The sequence below is a fragment of the Lottia gigantea genome, assembly GCF_000327385.1.
Source record: "Lottia gigantea unplaced genomic scaffold LOTGIsca_7, whole genome shotgun sequence".
NCBI lineage: Eukaryota > Metazoa > Mollusca > Gastropoda > Lottiidae > Lottia > Lottia gigantea.
In genome coordinates this window covers 694,140-715,768 of record NW_008710370.1, presented here as the reverse complement: position 1 = coordinate 715,768, position 21,629 = coordinate 694,140, and the positions used below count along the sequence as shown (strand labels likewise).

At 32.3% G+C, this 21,629-nt stretch overlaps 1 protein-coding gene across 1 annotated transcript; it reads right to left on the bottom strand.

Annotated features, from left to right (window-relative positions):
- Window positions 1-1,903: 1,903 nt before the first annotated feature.
- Window positions 1,904-15,228, bottom strand: LOTGIDRAFT_183817 (hypothetical protein). The gene is made up of 17 exons (XM_009065414.1): window positions 13,645-15,228; window positions 13,134-13,361; window positions 12,186-12,348; window positions 11,541-11,743; window positions 10,939-11,190; window positions 10,436-10,534; window positions 9,772-9,961; window positions 8,890-9,108; window positions 8,066-8,159; window positions 7,433-7,655; window positions 6,825-7,040; window positions 6,185-6,312; window positions 5,649-5,818; window positions 4,616-4,776; window positions 3,982-4,235; window positions 3,349-3,592; window positions 1,904-2,849 (listed from the first exon to the last, which is right to left on the bottom strand). Exons 1-17 carry the CDS (start codon window positions 15,010-15,012, stop codon window positions 2,604-2,606), a joined length of 4,458 nt encoding a protein of 1,485 aa, XP_009063662.1. The 5' UTR covers window positions 15,013-15,228; the 3' UTR covers window positions 1,904-2,603.
- Window positions 15,229-21,629: the final 6,401 nt, after the last annotated feature.

Sequence of the window (21,629 nt, the reverse complement as noted above, 5' to 3'; positions counted from 1 at the left end):
AGGCTAAGACTAGACGTCACTTATGATGATGGCACTTAAAATGATGATTTAATCCAAAGACAAAGCCTTGTGATTATGTTGTTTCTTAGAACAGTACTCACTAGCCCACATTTGTCTTATAAGTTATGGAAGGGAAATAACTCTGCATTTATAACAGTAAATTTAGATAGAGCTGATTGGTTAATCTGATATAGGTCAACCAATTCAGCCCTCTGTTTATTTACTGTTATGATTGGTGAGTAGATTTCATAGCAGTAAATAAGTGAGTAGAATTATAAGTACCCACTCCATAATTAGACCAGTAGGCCTATGTTAGTGAGTAGATATAACACTACTCACTATCATGAGTAGTGTTAACAGTACTCACTACCAAAAACCAGATAAAATAGTCCAAAAAAAGCTAGTGAGCTGATTTCAAAAACTACTCAGCCTAGTGAGCTGTTTTCATAACAGTACTCACTACCAAAAACCAGACAAAATAGTCAAAAAAAAGCTAGTGAGCTGATTTCAAAAACTACTCAGCCTAGTGAGCTGTTTTCATAACAGTACTCACTATCAAAAACCAGACAAAATAATCCAAAAAAAAGCTAGTGAGTAGATTTCAAATAGTACTCAGTCTAGTGAGCTGTTTTCATAACAGTACTCACTATCAAAAACCGGACAAAATAATCCAAAAAAAGCTAGTGAGCTGATTTCAAAAACTACTCAGTCTAGTGAGCTGTTTTCATAACAGTACTCACTACCAAAAACCAGACAAAATAATCCAAAAAAAGCTAGTGAGTAGATTTCAAATAGTACTCAGTCTAGTGAGCTGTTTTCATAACAGTACTCACTATCAAAAACCGGACAAAATAATCCAAAAAAAGCTAGTGAGCTGATTTAAAAAACTACTCAGTCTAGTGAGCTGTTTTCATAACAGTACTCACTACCAAAAACCAGACAAAATAATCCAAAAAAAGCTAGTGAGTAGATTTCAAATAGTACTCAGTCTAGTGAGCTGTTTTCATAACAGTACTCACTATCAAAAACCAGACAAAATAATCCAAAAAAAGCTAGTGAGCTGATTTCAAAAACTACTCAGTCTAGTGAGCTGTTTTCATAACAGTACTCACTACCAAAAACCAGACAAAATAATCCAAAAAAAGCTAGTGAGTAGATTTCAAATAGTACTCAGTCTAGTGAGCTGTTTTCATAACAGTACTCACTATCAAAAGCCAGACAAAATAATCCAAAAAAAAGCTAGTGAGCTGATTTCAAAAACTACTCAGCCTGGTGAGCTGTTTTCATAACAGTACTCACTACCAAAAACCAGACAAAATAATACAAAAAAAGCTAGTGAGCTGATTTCAAATAGTACTCAGTCTAGTGAGCTGTATTCATAACAGTACTCACTACCAAAAAAACAGACAAAATAGTCCAAAAAAGCTACTGAGCTGATTTCAAATAGTACTCAGTCTAGTGAGCTGTTTTTATAACAGTACTCACTTGCACTAAAACAGAAGAAATAAGTGGAGCAGCTAGTGAGTAGTTCCAAACAGTACTCAGTCTAGTGAGCTATTTTTATAACAGTGGCCTCTTTTAAAACACTACTCACTAAATTGTCAATAATTAGGGCACTTGGCAATGCTGTCAGATAACAGATGGGTGAGCACTGTTTGATATGATTGTTTTGGGGATTCAAATATTTAAATGACCATAACTGTGTATTGTGCCTTAAACAGCCAGTGTTTAGTTTGGGGGTTTTTTTGGAGCAAACTGCATAGGAATTCTTTGTGGCTTACAAAATGTGGAACATGCACCATCTTCAATAAAAAATTTTATTGACAACAACAAAATTCCTATGCAATATGCTTATACCCAAGCAGTATTTCTACTGCAAAAGTATAAATAAACCATTTATTTTAATTCATTCATTTATTAAAACTATCACCGGAACATGGAAAGAAAATTGCATAACATAAACATTAATTGAAAAATCTAATTCAAAACTACAAAATAGTATCTAAACATGAATTGAAAAGAATAGAAAAAAACTATTTCAAATATCTGAGAATGATTTCCTTTTTATATGGTTGTTATATGGTTGTATGAAAATATAAAAGGTACAATTGATCAAACTGATGGCCAATCTGTCCTTTAAGGTTGATAAAATGGAAATTACTGAAAATATAATTACTTTGTAAATATGATAAAACAGAGGTCAATTTTCAGCCAGAAAAGTGGACCATTTTCACAAAAACAATGGCATGCACTTGACAATTTTAGTTTGAATATTTGTGACAAGGCAGAAAATTCAATTCTGAGTTTGCTGTGATCAAAGTGTAGTCTATAATTAAAGAAATTTTGAGAATGTTAACAACATCTTTCATTCTCAGTCTTTTAACAGGTGCCAATACATTTTTCCTTTCTTGAATCAAAGCAGATATCTCATTTTAATAAGTGACATAGATAGGTGGAATTGAGCTCAATCAGTTGAGAAAGCAAATATTTATATAACTATGTCAATTTAAGAGAGTTTTCTAAGATAACAATAAGGTCAAATACATAACAAAAACATAAACAATTCCAAATATCCTGAGTGAGATTAACACAATTCCAAAATACTAACTTTTTCCATGCACCATTTGATAAAATAAAGTATCTTTGTTTTGTAAAAGAGTTTGAGGGGAGGAAAATTCGACCACTTTTCCTTCACTCATGACCAAGACACGATCACTATCCATTATAGTATTGAGACGATGTGCTATAGTTAATACTGTAGAGTCACGAAATTCCTCTTGGATTGTAGCCTGGATTAATGAGTCTGTTTCCTGATCGACACTAGCTGTGGCTTCATCTATACACAATACCTGAAAAATAAAGATCGTTTTACTTTCTTTACAAATTTTAGTCTGGTTATAGGTACCTACAATTTGATAACACTCATGGGTCCAAAGAAAGATAACCTTACAACATATTTCTTGATTAAAGTATCTTCTCACATTTCAAAAACAGTATATCAAATCTTTTTCAAATTAAAACAATAACACATGAATCTTAATTTGTTTATGAAGTTGCCTCCCTTCAATTACAATTTCTCTTCAAATTATGATGCCAAAAAACAAAAAATATATTAAGGGCTTAGCAACAATATAATATTTCTTAGGTGGGCAAAAATATCTATACATTAAAAAAAAACTGGTGTAAAATCGTTAAGTTTCCCTTTGAAATACGAAATAAATCAGGGACTGGTCATGTTTCTTTTTTGGGATCATCTTTGGCCTACAAAATAAATTAAGGACTGGTCATGTTTCTTTTTGAGATCATCCCTGGCTGTGCACAGCCATAAAAATTACGGAATACACTTACCTTGGCTTTAGTTAATAATGCTCTAGCTAGACACAGTAATTGTCTCTGACCAACTGATAGACGTCTACCATGTTCAGACACCTCAGCATTCAGTCCTCCTAATCTAGTTATCACAGTATCTAAATGACAGCGAATTATAGCTGTCTGGATTGCATTATCAGTAAAACACCGTGTAGGATCTAAATTTTCACGTACACTGCCACTAAATAAAAATGGATCTTGAGGTATCACAGCTAAACGAGACCTAGAAAAATAAATCTAGATGTTATACAGAGGAGAGTAGGGCTTTGATAAAGCTTTATCTTATTCCAGAAGCAATGAAAAATATCGCAGACAAACAAAAGAAAACTATCCATAAGATTGAGATCATGAGATAGTTCCTCTTCAAAAATTTTTAAATGAGTATCTATATCACCTACATTTGGGAAAATCCAACCCTCTTTTCTCCAAGTTCATATGCATGTACATCAGCTACCAGCTAGTCCAAGAAGAAATTTCTCCACAAGCTTTTAGTCGTTTTTGTGAGTAGAAATAACCAACCTAGTCATAAATTTCAATACTTTTCAACACAATAGACAATGTGGACTCCATGATTATGCTTCTGATGAAAAATCCAGAAAATCCATGACTTACCTAACATCTCTCAGATCTAAATGGTGAAGATTAATTCCATCTATCATTATTTCACCATGTTGAATTTCAGTCATACGAAACAAGGCTAGAAATAGACTAGATTTACCAGACCCAGTTCGACCAACTATACCAATATTCTCTGCTGGCTCGGTTTCAAACGTAACACCATCTAATGCATTCGGTAAGTCTTCCCTATATCTCATTGTCACATGACTAAATAATACTGAACCTTGAATCGGCCAGTATGATGGAGGCTGAAAAAGTGATAAAGAGGTCTTTTATAGGACTTGTGAAGATGTAACACCATGCAATGAGCAATGAGGGAAATTAGTCTATTCTGTTTGATCCAATATCAAGGAATGTTTAATGTCACATGATTTTCAAACTGGCCATTTAACAGACTTGCCACAATGAATAATTGAGTTTGAAAAATCTCTCTCATGAAAGGGTCATTTAAAAGGATTGACTGCCTCAAACGAAGCTATATGGATAAAGTGAACAATGGTCCCATGTATTTATTGATAAGGGAGTATGGGTTTAACAACCATATAATCAACCCTTGTTAACATTGAACCACTGGGTTACAAGTAGGCATTTAACTCTTTGCTTTGTCAAAAGGAATATTACAACTTACAAAGAGAAGTCCAGTCCAAGATTCATGTGGTACATTATTAATATACTGTTCAGCTCTCTCTACACTCACTAACTGTTTCTCTGTTTCAGTGAAGGACATTACTACTCCACCCAATAAACCAGTTATAGATAGAGAATAGGATATAGCTAATCCAACCAAACCTACAAATAGATAATAGAGAATAGGATATAGCTAATCCTACCAAACCTACAAATAGACAATAGAGAATAGGATATAGCTAATCCAACCAAACCTACAAATAGATAATAGACAATAGGATATAGCTAATCCAACCAAATCTACAAATAGATAATAGAGAATAGGATATAGCTAATCCAACCAAACCTACAAATAGACAATAGAGAATAGGATATAGCTAATCCTACCAAACCTACAAATAGACAATAGAGAATAGGATATAGCTAATCCTACCAAACCTACAAATAGACAATAGAGAATAGGATATAGCTAATCCTACCAAACCTACAAATAGACAATAGAGAATAGGATATAGCTAATCCTACCAAACCTTCAAATAGACAATAGAGCATAGGATATAGCTAATCCTACCAAACCTACAAATAGACAATAGAGAATAGGATATAGCTAATCTTATCAAACCTACAAATAGACAATAGAGAATAGGATATAGCTAATCTTATCAAACCTACAAATAGACAATAGAGAATAGGATATAGCTAATCCTACTAAACCTACAAATAGACAATAGAATAGGATAAAGCTAATCCTACAAAACCTACAAATAGACAATAGAGAATAGGATATAGCTAATCCTATCAAACCTACAAATAGACAATAGAGAATAGGATATAGCTAATCCTACCAAACCTACAAATATACAATAGAGAATAGGATATAGCTAATCCTACCAAGCCTACAAATAGACAATAGAGAATAGGATATAGCTAATCCTACAAAACCTACAAATAGACAATAGAGAAACACAGTTATAGAGTGTGAACAGAATCATCCAAGGCATACTAGTAAATAAAACAGTCAATAATTATATTACCTGGATTAACAGATCTATAATGGTGTTCTAATACAGCTATAAATGAAACACCAGTTACCATGGCAACACCTAACATCTGTAGTCTAAAATCTAACCACCTAGCAGCAGTATTATTAGCAAACTGGGCTCTTTGATTTAAGTCTAATTTCTGCAAATTTTCTCTGCGGAATCTGGAATAGAAATAAATTTTATCATTTGATCTTTTCAGTGCCTTCTTATGAGAAAGGGTATTTTCTTTTACAACAGCCTCTCCTCTTTATTTTTTTCTAATTGTTAAGGAAGGCATTTTGAAGTGGAGCTTTTTTATCAAAAAAGGTACATTTTTAGGTCTTGACAACCGACTTAACACAATTTCTGAATCTCAAAAATTGCCTGGGTAAATCATTTGATTTCCATTGTTGAAAAACTCAATGAACATTTGAAAATTCATAATTTTACATCTTTTTTATTCATTTTTGAGATGATATAGAATAATATTTCTTTGAATTAATGCATTTCATTTTGATAAAAGAAGATGAATTGTTTTATAATTTTACCTTTCTGAAGCTTTCATAGCTCTTATAGTAGTTAAACCAGTTATAGTTTCAGTAAAATGAGCATAAATAGGTGACAATGTGACACTGGAAATTCTCTTTAATTCTCTAGATGTCTGGCGATAATATTTCTATAAAAAAAAAAAATTGTAGACACTTCATCTCATTTTCTGGTGACATTTCCATAATCTGATCCAAACATACACAAAATAATTCATTTTTTTCTGTGTGAGATTTTTTCCCTCTAACGCTAGGTTGGAACACTTCCTATAGCAATAGGATAGCTAAGTCAGTAGCATCAGGCATTGTAAGGTGATTAGGTGCTATGGGTTCAAAACCAGTGAGCTCAAGATCACACCAATGTCCATTTTGGACCCATAGCATATAATTCATTATCAATGGCTTTAGTCAACCCCGTCGTTAGAATAAGGTCCATGAGGGCCGGGCCTTAGCAAGTGAGAATTAAGCCCCAGCGAAAACTTCTTCAGTTCAGCAGAAATTGATTCATTTACAGTGTCTTTGTACAAAATCAAAAAGATCAAAATTTTGACATCCAATTTTACTGAGTACAAACTCTGAACCCCAGCACCAATTCATTCCTGACGACTGGGCTGACTTCAGTAAAAACATTCTTATAACTTACTTGTATTTTATAATATAGAAGACCTAAAGGTACTAGTATTATAGCAAACCACGGTAAACCATAACAAGTTATAATAATAGTACCGAAGATACCATAAGCTTGAGCTAGGAATATATTTAATATAAATGGTAAGGAATCATCTATAGAATATATATCAGATGAGAATCTATTGACTATTCTTCCTAATGGAGTTGTATCAAAAAATAACACTGGTGCCTGTAAAACAAAAATACCATATTATTGAATACTTAAAGATAGCCTTGAAAAACAATGTGACATACACCCACCAGCAGCTTTGATTGCAAGCACAAATCATTCTTTGTTGCCTGTAGAGTGAGCATGAGCTAATTTTGAACAGACGTATGGATGACAATATGCTTCAATACTACATGTGGGAACATAAAAATAAAAAGAATCCATAAAGAATTGTAGCCTGTAGAGTGAGCAAAAGTTGCATAATATTACTAATAGAGTGAAAACGCTAAGTTGCCCACGATATTTCGGTGAAAAATTATCGGATCATCATTAAAATACGGATCATCTCCAAAATGACATAGATCAACAAAATAAAAATTAACAAAATCTGTAAAGAATTGTAGCTTACTTACTTTAAGAATGGATGACAGAAGTTTTTTGTGTAAAAGTTGAGCTGCCTCTATACCACCATAAGCAAATAAAAACGCTCGGAAGAGTGTGAAGATAGAGTTAGCTCCAGCTAGACAACCATATATCATAAGATAGAATTTAACATTATCTGTAGCTTGTGTTATATTCAAGTCTGGTATACTACTGGTATTATTATGATTGAAATGAAGTAACTCCGGTACAAAACTGAAAATAAAAACACTATAAAATATTAGCACATTAAACATAGATTTTATTCTATATATTTCAGATTTCGTTTAACTATAGAAAACTACCATGGAAACATGCGAAAATGCGAAATTTCACCATTTATAATCTAGCACTGTCATACTTTGATTCTTCTGAAAGATCCCACACGATATTTCAACAGGTCAGATATCTAAAGTAAAGATCTCAACCAGCACTTCAAAGACTGCACATCATATCTCAGTCTTGTTCCAAGTACATTAAGGCTATCTTGGTCATCCAACAATCAACATGCAGTATGTCATGCAGTGAAAATTCAAGCCTGCATTTCCAATTTTAAGCAGAACTATGATGGTTTTTGTCATAAAAGTGGAAATGCTGGATAGTTAGCTCAACCATCTGTAACTTACCTATATAAATTGGAAGTATTATGATTGTTATTAGTAGAGGTATGACTATGTGTTACCCAGTATGATAACCACCAATCATTGATATTTCTGGATGCTGTAAAATAAACACAGGATGGCATGAGACAAATTTAGCCAGAAAAATGAAATATTAAAGGGATTGTAAACAGGTTTTCTAAATTTTGTATGTGTATCGGGGACAATGATAGCAGCAATTTGCGCCATTCCAATTTTCAATCAGACATCTGTGGTTCTATCAATTCTACTAAAACTATGTGTTTTATGATATCACTCCCGAGATACGAGATACAAGCAAATTTTGCCAGGATGATGTTATAAAACACTTAGTTTTAAAAGAATTCCAGGAGCCACAGACGTCTTGATTGAAAAAAGAAATGTGATTGAAAATTGGAATAGTGCAAATTGATGCCATCAGTGTCCCCAATAAGCATAACAAACTTAGAGATCCTTTCTACAATCCCATTAAGATATATCACAGTATTTCAGATGACAGGATAACAGCAAAACCCTTCTAAAATTCTATAATTTGAAACTTTGAAGGAGGTAGGGTAGGAGTTGGCAGCACTAGTAGCATCACCAAAATTGTTTTTGATGTATTGTACCTTCATTTTGAAGAGTCTTAAAGATCTAATACAATGCTATTGCAAAACAATGATTTGAACCAATCTATAGAAGCCCACACCTTTTTTATATCTTAGACTGCAACTTAAAGTGCAATCCAGTTTCTAAATTACAAAAAAAATAAAAAAAAATTATCCCATTGAACTCAAATTGACAGTTTTTGTGATGATATTTAAATGACCTACCTTGCATAAGAAATAAAGCTATGAGTATACATGGTGCTAGACAGTTACCTACTGCTGTCCAATATGACTTATAGACATGTAGTTTAACTACTCCTTTCTCTTTTTCTTCTTCACTCATCAATCCTCTCTCTTCTCCTTCCTCTTCATTCCTCCCTACTTCTGTCTCTCTATCTTCTTTTATTATATCTTTTATAGTAGGAAGAACTTCAGATGGTCTCCCTGTAATGAAATGAATTAAAACCAAATACATAATGAGCAGTGCCCTCAGAACATATCTATTACCAGTTGTGTATGGATGCGAATAATGAAAGTGGACACAGAGTACTGAAAGCAACTTAAAACTCAGTTACATGAGATATTTATGACTGCCATTCTTATTTGCAACCATACACATAGTGTGAGAGCACTTTAAGATGAGGCTCAATAGAAATAGGACCCTTTTTCAGGATTTTCCATAGTCTATTTTCTAGATAATTCTTTTTCAATTTTAAATTTGAATATTACATTTCTACTTAACTATTGCTCGTCATATGCTGCCAAGTTTCTGATATAAAATCCTCATCAGGACAGTTTGCTTTGGAAATGTTGAATATGTGTAAATTAAGCGAGCTCACTTCAGAGGCGTAAGATGTCAAGATAAGTACATGTATTACGAAGACTTGATTTGGTTAATGAAGGCAAGCAATGGATTGCAGTGTGCAATAGGGTGAATTTTTCAAGGACACTGTCATTTGTGTCTTCGTTTTCATGGGTTCTTAAATGTGTACAGGGACTCGATTTATTGTCTCATCTGAACTACTTCAAGTTGCTCCTTCAATGTCAGTCTCTCCAATCTGCTCAACACACAGGGGAACTTTGTTACCCCAAAAATATGGTGCTTACCTGATTTGACAATATGACCATCTTCCATCTGTATGACTATATCAGCTTCTTTAAGATATTTAACATGATGAGTACACAGTATCCTGGTTTTATCTTTTAACATACCCATAATACATTTATAATATAGATGGTTAGCTACATGACTATCAACAGCTGATAGTGGGTCATCTAATAAATATACTTCTTTATCCTATAATTAGTAAAATTTTAGTTACTATCACTAGGGACCATAATGTTCAAAGCATCTTTCATATTTTTTTTTTTTTCATTTTCAAGTGATTTGGTTAAGAAAATATCCTTTATAGTTAATCTAGATATGACTATGAAGGGAAAATTATTTGAAAAGATCCAAACAGAACTCCTTGTATAGAATGAAAATGAAATGAAATGAATCCTACTTTTCTGCAAGACTGGCAATGCCATGCAAGGTGCAATGAGGGAAATTTTTCCACGACAGCCTGCTCTTTTTACAAACTGTCAAGGGATCTTTAACATACACAGTCTGTAACACATGGGGCCTCTTTTATTATCCCATCTGAACAACTAGATATCAGCCCCTCTTACTTGCAACAGATACAGTGATACAAAGGCTAGAAAACCTGTTGTAAAACAAATTAAGACTAACAGATCTGTACAGCCTAGACAAGAAATTCTGTAGACAAACCTGATATACAGCTCTAGCCAATGCTACTCTAGCTTTCTGTCCTCCACTTAATGTCATACCATTTTCACCTACTTCAGTTCTATCACCAGCAGGTAACATCTGAAATACACAATATCTTATATACCATTGTTCTTATTTTAAATATTTATTTAGTTTCTTTAGTTTTTTTAGGGTAATTCATTTTAGATCTGACCAGGTACCTCTTTAAACCAAAGTTTTTGGTATTTGAAGCCAATGACTTCATAATGAATATAAAGCTCCAACAGTGCTCTAAACTCCAAAGACATTTAATTTTCCGACTTTTCGCTGCATTTTCCATTCATTTTAATACTCAATCCCAGGTCTGAAACAAACGCTTTTTTTAAAAGGCCCAAATCTTAAATTCAAGATGAAAGACCAAACCATATTTCAGACCAAACCTTGTTTTCAATGTTCACTTCTCCAAAGACACACACAAACACTGCTGTCTGCGAAAAAAAAAAAGGTTTAAGAAATAGTCATACCTTGAGATCATCAGTTAAAGCACAAGCATGTATTACAGCATCATATTTCCCTACTTGATATCTCTGACCAAATAATATATTATCTCTAACTGTAGCATGCTGTATCCATGGTTCTTGAGAAGCATAAGAGAAGCCATGGTCTCTTTTCTCAATACTAATTCTACCTCCAACTTTCTCCATTTCAGCCAATAAAGCATTTAACAGTGAACTTTTACCACTGCCAACTTTTCCAATTATTCCTAAAAACTGACCCTGAAATAACATTTGAAAAGATTAATGGGAAGTTTCTTCTGACATGCATTTGTAGTTCCCTTCAGGTCATGGATTTCATGGTTCTACTGCATCACTGCTCTGTATCCAGCACTAATGCAGGGAACAATGTTATGTGAAGGAAAGTGAAAAAATTTTTGCAGAGAAGTAGTTAATGCAAGATCAATGAAGTAATTCACAGTAACATTGACAGATTTCTAATCCATAATCCCTTTTGAATAATATTTGTTTTGGACTGCAAAATTTTTCTAAGGTGGACAAAATAATACATATGCACAAATGAATTCAACTTAGTTGCTCAAAGTCTTAAGTTATAATACCGTTTTACTTACCTTTCTAATGTGAAGATTTATATTTGATAACATTAATAAAGATGAACTATTTTCATTGGTTGAGTCTTCACTTCCAGCTGGATTTTCATTGGTTGAGCCTGGCATTTGATTGGTTCTGCCATTTTGACTAGATGAGATAATATTTGAATCTTTAGGTAACCATGAAAAGGATCCTTTATCTACTCTTATGGAACTTGTTATATCTGAAAATGATTTATTTATCAAATAAAAAAAATGAAAGGAACTTACAAATTTTTGCTTTTCTGTTAAGATTATGTAAATAGGCAATGCAATGCACGTTCGAAAACTTGTGTTAGGAGTCAGGACACCTGTATTAGCCAAATCAGTTTAATTCCCAGTACATGCACAGCCTGTAGCACATGGGACCTACATTATATTTTCAATCCAATATTAGAGGTCTCTAGTGGTTTTATCTATTGTCAGTTTCTCTAACCAGCATAACTACAGAGAAACCAGGTGAATAAATCCAAAGGTACCATCAACAACCAATACTGGGACCCCAGGCTTAGCAAAATTTTGAATATTCTTATGAGCACCATTCCAATTTTTAGTTATATTTTGCAATTTATCTAAAACTAAGAATTTTATGACATCACTATTGCAAAAGCATAAAATAAAACTCACCTAAATGTTGAGAAAAATATGAAATTGGATCAAATGTCTTCAATTTAAAGAATTCTTCTACTCTTTTTAAAGATACCCAGGATTCCATCAAACCATTTATGACCCAAGGGAATGCATTAAGAGGTCCAATTAACATAATAAATAATGATAAACTTGTAAAAACCTGAAAAATACAAAATTTGATTATAGATTAACAACATTAAGGTACCTCCAATTCTATACTTTTCTTTTTTTCATGATAAAACAAATATAGTAGTAGTCTATATAAAATTGCTTTACCAGCTACCCTTATCCCTTCTAAAAAGTTAAACCTGGAGTCAGGTTCTCCATTAGTTCAATGTAAAAGAGTTGTGGGAATTCAGCCTGCCAAAAAAGTGACTTCATGATATGGATAAGATCTGTACATTTGATTGCTAATAGCATTCTGGAAGTGATAACAGTCAAACTTCCACAAACTTCCAAAAATAGAATCCTGGAAGTGATAACAGTTAAACTTCCACAAATAGCATCCTGAAAGTGATAACGGTCAAACTTCCACAAACTTCTACAAATAGCATCCTGGAAGTGATAACAGTCAAACTTCCACAAATAGCATCCTGGAAGTGATAACAGTCAAACTTCCACAGTGATAACAGTCAAACTTCCACAAATAGTATCCTAGAAGTGATAACAGTCAAACTTCCACAAACAGCATCCTGGAAATAATAACAGTCAAACTTCCACAAATAGCATCCTGGAAGTGATAACAGTTAAACTTCCACAGTGATAACAGTCAAACTTCCACAAATAGCATCTTAGAAGTGATAACAGTCAAACTTCCACAGTGATAACAGTCAAACTTCCACAAATAGCATCCTGGAAGTTTTGCTTCAGATTATTTAAGGAGCAAAAAGATATGAAGTTTCCTTCATGCATAAAGACTTGGTTAAAAATAATACTGGTACTTACTTTGGCAGCAGTTAGTTGATGGCCCAACAGAGAGTAAGTTGTAAATGTTAATATTGAGATCAATACAGGAGTTGTGGCCCAAAAATATACACATAAAGCATCTAAATATTTCTGACACTTTAAATTCTTTAATTCTTGATCTCTGATAGAATTGACTTGACTGGTGAAATGCTTCTCCCACGAATAAAACTTGATAACTCTGATACCACTTAATATTTCTGTCATCAACTATAGAAAATTATTATAACTGATGTAATAAAGCCTTCAGTTGAAGGAATATATACAGATTATGGTGAATATAGCCTAGTGGTGACAATAATAAAACTATTTGCAGGCAAATACATTATAACTTTTACACACATTTACAAAACAAATCATGAAAATGACATCAATACATTTTCCTCCAAAATGGGGTTTACCTGTTACAGTTAAACAAGGTAGAAATATGGAATTGGTTAGACACTGTCCACCAAATATCCTTCATGAAAATAAGAAAAATAATGGCACATACCTTAACTCTGGAGTCTTTCTGTTCCATCATTTTACTACTCAGATCTCCAATTTTAATAGCTAACTGTCGATTGATAGGAATCAAAATAATAGCGAAGGCCAGACCAGCTAAAAACGCCAATCCAACTTGTTGATGTAGTAAATATAGGGAGACAGCAACTTGAAAGGGCAAACTCCAAAACGCATGGAAACTTGGACAAAAGTTGATGATTCTGTCTGTATCTGTGCTCATGAAGTTGACAATTTGACCTGTACTGAACTTTGACATGTTGACAGTATTCACTGATAAGGTTTTTTGATACACTGTAGTAATAATAGCACAACGCATTTTAAACCCAACATTTTTCACATGGTAGTCAAATTGCGTGGAAAAGATTGTTCCTAAAAATGTGCTCAGAAGTAATCCACATGCATAGATATATCCATGATATTCAGGTTCATTTTTGTTTTCAATGTATGAAACTAAAAAGTTCAGAAGAATCGGGCCAGCAAATCCTAAACCGTCTGCCACTAATTTCAGAATTCCTAATGTATAATATTCACAGCCAAAAGCTGAATTTAAAGCTTTGAATAATGTTTTGGGTTTTTCAACTCGCCTATATCTACCAGGATCCATAATTTGAATAGAGGAATCGTGCAGAAGTGAAGAATATCCAGTCGTACTTCCACGAGATACATTATTGTCTAAATCTACCTCCCCATCTGAAGAGTAGCCATTGAGAACATGTTTAAATTTTTTATCAATTTTCGATGAATTCAGTCTTTTTGGGAGTCTGTACAAGTCAGTGCCACTTCTCAGTTTGCCCATAGCTCCTTTTCTGAACATTCCACGCAACCAATAAAATGAGAGCTTAGAAAAGCAGTTGGCATCATACTCGGCTTCAATAAGTTCTACTGAAGGTTCTGATATGTTGACAGAACCATAACTACGAATATGATCCCATGTAACCTGTTCTGTGTCTGTTGCATCATAATTAATACTGCCAGCAAACAGTTCTGTTCTGTAAATTCGATCTCTTTTAGGGAATAAAGTCAGCAGATAAATTAATTGAATTCCAAGTTTAGTATAGCTGACATATTCCTCAGCAGAATTCAGGTTGGCTGAATGTTCAACATGTTGATATATCACAGATCTCAGATGTACTGCTAATGAAACAAGTGTCAACAAATAAACACAAATAACTAGACTAGGTCCACGTACAGACACATTATGGATATATCGCAGATGCCACACGTACACGGTATGTACAAACCACGTAAAAATAGAGAGTCCACACACCACATAATCAGCCCAACTCGGTGTGATTTTAAACAAAAATATTGTCAAGAGTATTTCTACCACTGGTGTCAGTATCAACAACACAGTCATGAAAAATCTTAATCTTAAAAACCAAAACCATTCCACATATACATCTGCTTGTGCAAAACGTAATTGTCGTCTGGCTATATAATATGAACTTAGTATACACAATAATACTAATGGTGGTAATATAAAAGCACACTTCTCAAAACAATGACCGAAATCATTCCCACTCCATACTGTGAAATTTTCATCATGTCCGCAAAACTCGTGCCAGTTCCACTTCATCCTGGCTGTAGTTTGAAGTTGTTGAAACTAGATTGGATTCAACATATACCTGAAAGAATTAATGGAACTAATTAGATTAAGCTATATCAGATATAATTAAGGGGAATATAGAAGTAGTTCTATACAATGTAGGCTACTGTTAGAGTATTTGACAATTCTTAAATTATGATTTTTCCTGAAACAGTGTTGATTTCTCCAACAGTAAAGATTTGAATCAGTGGAATCTTGTCCAAATTCATCTACTTCAGCATAAGCTTGGTGAAAAAAAAATCTTTTTGGTGATATAAGCAAATACAAAGATATTTTTCATAATGAAAATTGATTTAAAGATTAAGGATGTATTGTATTTCACTATTTAATGATCAGGGATGTTAATAATCATAAGTGTTGTGAACTGTTGAACTCAATTTGATTATATAAGTTTACCTACCAAATTTTATGAAAATCAGTTAAAATCTTATGCAGCCATAAAATTTTCACATATGCAAATCACAGGGGTCAACATTCAGAGAGCTATAAAATTTGATCTTCATCTTCATTGAAGGTTTATGTATCAATTTTATCAAATTGGATTAAAATTGTATGTTCTAGGGTGTGTAAGAAAAAAATGTGAATGATGTGCCAACAATATAAACTCCAACATAGGGAGATATAAACAAAAAATTTTGAAGCAATCCAAGTGCTTCTGATAGTTGGGGCACTGTTGGCTTCCACCATCATGATTATCAAAAATTCACACAATCTATATATTTCAGTATTTCTGCATCATTACTAACCATCTAAATTCCTATATCAATATCAGATTGTTATGACAATCGATTGTCAAATCATTTGAATTTGAATGCCATTTATTTTGTGTAACATAATCAACCCACATCTATTTGAACGACATTAAGAAGCTGAGAGCACATATAACAAAAAACACAAGGGAATATTTGGTATAACACATAACAAAGTACATACCATAATATTTCCTTGTGTTTTCTGTTACACATCTATTCTAATGAAGAAAGAAGGATTCTATCATCACATAAAACACAATCAGCAAATGTGTCCCTTCCTAACCAATTTAAGTTAAGAAAAGGAATCTTTAAGCAAAAGTCAAACTAAAACTTGGCAGATCTCCAATTCTTTTCAACAGTAAAGAATAAACTTTTCAATGGCCTAATATAGTAAATATGAACTGAAAACATGTTGTGGTAATAATATAAGAGTTGTGTCTAAATTAAAATAATTTTCCTTAATCTTATCTCCTAATCATAGATAAGTACATCCTTCACCCTTAGTCTTAATCTAGGATTAGCTGTACCAGTACTGTACATATAAATTTTTCATACTGGTACATGGAAGTAATGAGGTTTTAATTATAAATTTTGCATTAAAAAATTTAAAATGAACACTATACTGAACAAATGAGGCAATATTTGAAGAATAATATGGGACTAGCCTTCAATAGATATCATTGATAGAGGTGTAACTACATCAAGTCAAATGAGGCAATTACGCCTTATGCAGAATTTAACAAAACATAAATCTTGTTTACAAAATTAGAAACATGATATCTGCTAAATATATGGCTTATCTGATGTCTGATGTAAAGGTGGTTACTGTTTGAAGTCTACCGAAAGCATTGCGATGAAAGACATAATGGACTTTGAAGACAACAGGATTTTTACCTCATAGAAAAAAGACCCTAGTTATATCCAGATTGAAGTTTTATAAAATTATTCAAACTTTTTCATTTAACACGATTTTGAAATTGAAATGAAATGAATGGAGTTTTACGTCCTACTTCTCAAAACCATGTGGGCTAATGCCATGCAGGGTGCAATAAAGGAAATTTTGCCAGGACAGCAGCATTAGTCTGCTCTTTTTAGATTTCCAACTGTCTAGCGATCTTTAACATGCACAGACTGTAGCACACAGGGCCTCGGTTTATTGTCCCATCCAAACGACTAGACGCTTTTTCCATGTCAGCCACTCTTACCTACATCACAGGGGGAAACAGGGTTGACAAATCTGAGGCTATCATCTCGACCTATGCCGGGATTGAACCCTGGGCTTTCAGGTTAGCGAGCAAGTGTCTAACTCACTGAGTCACTGCGGCTCCTAACACGAATTTGAATTGATCTACATACATGACATGCATGTGTTGAGTAATAATGATAGTAGGCCTACAGTATAAAAAGTTTGAAAATTCCCCTCTTTAAATATTTAAAAAAAAAAATTTCAAAGACAATAAATGATGTTTAAAAAGTCACAATCCAAAGGTTATTATATTACTATGATATATAAATAAGGATGTCAACTAGATGTAGTTGAAAACCACCTCAGTTTATTTGTTTAAAGGTCAAGTCAATAGGACCATACATAGGATATAACTAAAAAAGGATTTACTACAGCAGTCACTTAATCAAGTTCAATCAAATAGTTAGGTGAACCCGACGCCGTTTAGTCAAACTTCTGAAGATCTAGAAAAGAAGGGAATAACATGAATATACACTCACGTGTTAAATACATCAAACTAGATTGATATATCTTCTTAAACAGTCACCATCATATGATGTAAATCAATATTTCAATTGACACAAGAATCTAAGTAATAATGTACGTACAATGTCAACAAAAACCTAAAGGGAAATAACTTTGGTTTGTTATTGTTTTAGTTTTGACCTAGTCTCGAGTGTCCAGTAAATCAACTAATGGCATCAGTTTAAAAATACGGTAGAGAGATTAGTTTGAAATAAATAAAATTGAAATAAAAATTTTTTTTTTACATTCTTCACAACAAATGGAAAAAAGTCAGTTACGTTGACACTCCCCCCCCCCCCCCCCCCCCAACAGGGTTAGAGAATGGAAATATTTAACTTTTTACAACGTGTGTTGCCTGAAAAAAGGGCTATTATTAAGTTAGGCTGGTATATCAAGGCACTGGTGTGAAAAACTCTCAAACCTTATTATAAAGAATGCTATCAGAGAGATACTCTGAGGTGCTATATACAAATGAAAATAGAACGCATACGACTTCGATTAAAAAGTTTGGAAATCAATTCATTGTAGCCTTACTTTCAATAGAGTTGGACGAGTTAGTTCCCATTTATCAAAAAAAAAAAAAGGAAAAAAAAGAAAGAATGGTAAATTAAAAAATTATTTGTCGGTCGGAAAATGACAAATTTCGTAAATCAACGCATTGTGGTCTGTTTCTGGTATTGAAAAGGTTGTGTCCCATTGATAAGAAAAACAATTTGACATAGGTCTTATTAATGCCAAAAAATTATAAATACAGTCAAATTAGTTTCAAAAGTGTCAATACATTGTGGTATTAATCCTATATTTGAAAGAGTTATGTCCCATTATTAAGAAAGCTGTGGGATGGAAAATAAATGATTGCTGTCTCATTTGTGTTTTCCATTCAGATGCATTATATGCCCACACTAGAGCCTACATCGTCTGCTCCGTGCAAACATAGTCAAGGATGCTTGCAAAACTAGGATAGCCACATCATATTATACATTTCAAAAAATGAAAACGTAAAAAAAAACTCAATAGGCCTATGCTTTTATGTAATTTATGTAGCCTAGTAAGAAGATAAGCTATAAGGCTCCAAGATAAGGAAAAAGATGGGTCGTGTTAAAAAAATAAGTGGAACATTGGTGTTAAAAGCTGATGTAAAATTTCAAAATCTTGTGGAGCATTCTTTTCCAACTTATCGTATCTCCGACTTCTGTAGTTTCTGAACTGAAGTTTATAAATCATTGCTCATATATCCAAAAGAATTTTGTTATATTTTCTTAAAATGTATTCAAGTCCATAAACATTTGAGATTCCAGAATTTCATGTTTGAAATAAGCATCTTTATCTCAATGTACATTTTGGACTGAAAATCGTCTTCTAAAATATAAAAATTTCTATCAACCAAATCTAAGTTAATTTATTGTATTTTCTTTGAGATCAAATTGAATAATTTCAAACCGTAGATGTAGCACAGGAATAAAAATATTGTGAAACACCCGTCAAAGAAGTTGATTATTTTCCTGCACAAGAAAGATATTTCGCAACATTTAATCAAACGCATCCAAAAAAAATAAAATGTAGTCTCCATCGTCACATATTCACTTTATTGTGTAATCCAGTGAACAGTCTGGGTGATCAGCTCAGAAAGGAAAAGGAGGCTGAAAACTTTCAATTTGTTGTACATGGATACCGCCATAATGAAAATGGACGGTGAAAGTATTATCAGCATAGCAGTGTCTTATAAGTCGCTGATATTGTTTAAAAATCTTATTTAATCGTGTATTCCCACTTAGATTTTATTCAACCAGGTACCTCACCTATTTTGTCAACTTTCCCAATGTAGCTTTCTTACAAACACACATTCAAATTAAGCAACAACAACAAAATCAAAATAAATAAATAACAATGATTGAATGTAGACTGCAAAAATAGTGAATAAGTTCTATATATGTTATATAATCGTGGGTTATATTCTAATGTGTATTATATTGGATGTGGCTGCATATTTATTGTGTTTAATATTGGTACTAGCAGTATATTTTATGTGTATTGTATTGGAAGTAGCAATATCTTTAGTAGCAATATCTTTATGTGTATTATATTGGAAGTAGCAATATCTTTATTGTGTATTATATTGGAAGTAACAATATATATATGTGTATTATATTGGAAGTATTAATATCCTTTTTGTGTATAATATTGGAAGTAGTATAATCTTTATTGTGTATTATATTGGAAGTAGCTGTATCTTTATTGTGTATTATATTGGAAGTAGCAGTATCTTTATTGTGTATTATCTTGGAAGTAGCAGTATCTTTATTGTGTATTATATTGGAAGTAGAAGTATCTTTATTATGTATTATATTGGAAGTAGCAGTATCTTTATTGTGTATTATATTGGAAGTAGCAGTATCTTTATTATGTATTATATAGGAAGTAGCAGTATCTTTATTGTGTATTATATTGGAAGTAACAACATCTTTATGTGTATTATAATGGAAATATCAATATCTTTATGTGTATTATATTGGAAGTAGCAGTATCTTTATTATGTATTATATAGGAAGTAGCTGCATCTTTATTGTGTATTATATTGGAAGTAGCAGTATCTTTATTGTGTATTATATAGGAAGTAGCAGTATCTTTATTGTGTATTATAATAGAAATAGCAATATCTTTATGTGTATTATATTGGAAGTAGCAGTATCGTTGTATTATATTGGAAGTAGCAGTATCTTTATTGTGTATTATCTTGGAAGTAGCAGTATCTTTATTGTGTATTATATAGGAAGTAGCAGTATCTTTATGTGTATTATATTGGAAGTAGCAATATCTTTATTGTGTATTATATTGGAAGTAGCAGTATCTTTATTGTGTATTATATTGGAAGTAACAACATCTTTCTGTGTATTATAATGGAAATATCAATATCTTTATGTGTATTATATTGGAAGTAGCAGTATCTTTATTATGTATTATATTGGAAGTAGCAGTATCTTTATTGTGTATTATATTGGAAGTAGTATAATCTTTATTGTGTATTATATTGGAAGTAGCAGTGTCTATATTGTGTATTATATTGGAAGTAACAACATCCTTCTGTGTATTATAATGGAAATAGCAATATCTTTATTATGTATTATATTGGAAGTAGTATAATCTTTATTGTGTATTATATTGGAAGTAACAACATCCTTCTGTGTATTATAATGGAAATATCAATATCTTTATTGTGTATTATATTGGAAGTAGCAGTATCTTTATTGTGTATTATATTGGAAGTAGTATAATCTTTATTGTGTATTATATTGGAAGTAACAACATCCTTCTGTGTATTATAATGGAAATAGCAATATCTTTATTATGTATTATATAGGAAGTAGCAGTATCTTTATTGTGTATTATATTGGAAGTAGTATAATCTTTATTGTGTATTATACTGGAAGTAGCAACATCTTTATGTGTATTATATTGAAAATAGCAGTATCTATAGTATGTATTATAATGGAAGTAGCAGTATCTTTTATGTGTATTATAGTGGAAATAGCAATATTTTTATGTGTATTATAGTGGTAGTAGCAATATCTTTATTGTGTATTATATTGGAAGTACCAGTATCTTTTATGTGTATTATAATGGCAGTAGCAATATCTTTCTGAGTATTATATTGGAAGTAGCAATATATTTGTGTATTATATTGGAAGTAGCAATATATTTATTATATTGGAAGTAGTATAATCTTTATTGTGTATTATATTGGAAGTAGCAGTATCTTTATGTGTATTATATTGGAAGTAGGAGTATCTTTATGTGTATTATAGTGGTTGTAGCAATATCTTTATTGTGTATTATATTGGAAGTAGTATAATCTTTATTGTGTATTA

Bases quoted from the DNA above. Each gene is read 5' to 3' on its own strand.
- LOTGIDRAFT_183817 (XM_009065414.1), bottom strand. From the start codon at position 15,012: ATGACTGTGTTGTTGATACTGACACCAGTGGTAGAAATACTCTTGACA. The intron at 4,777-5,648 runs GTAATATAATTA...ATCTATTTGTAG, and splicing joins TTATAGATCTGTTAATCCAG to GTTTGGTTGGATTAGCTATA. The intron at 4,236-4,615 runs GTAAGTTGTAAT...TCACTTTTTCAG, and splicing joins CTTGGACTGGACTTCTCTTT to CCTCCATCATACTGGCCGAT.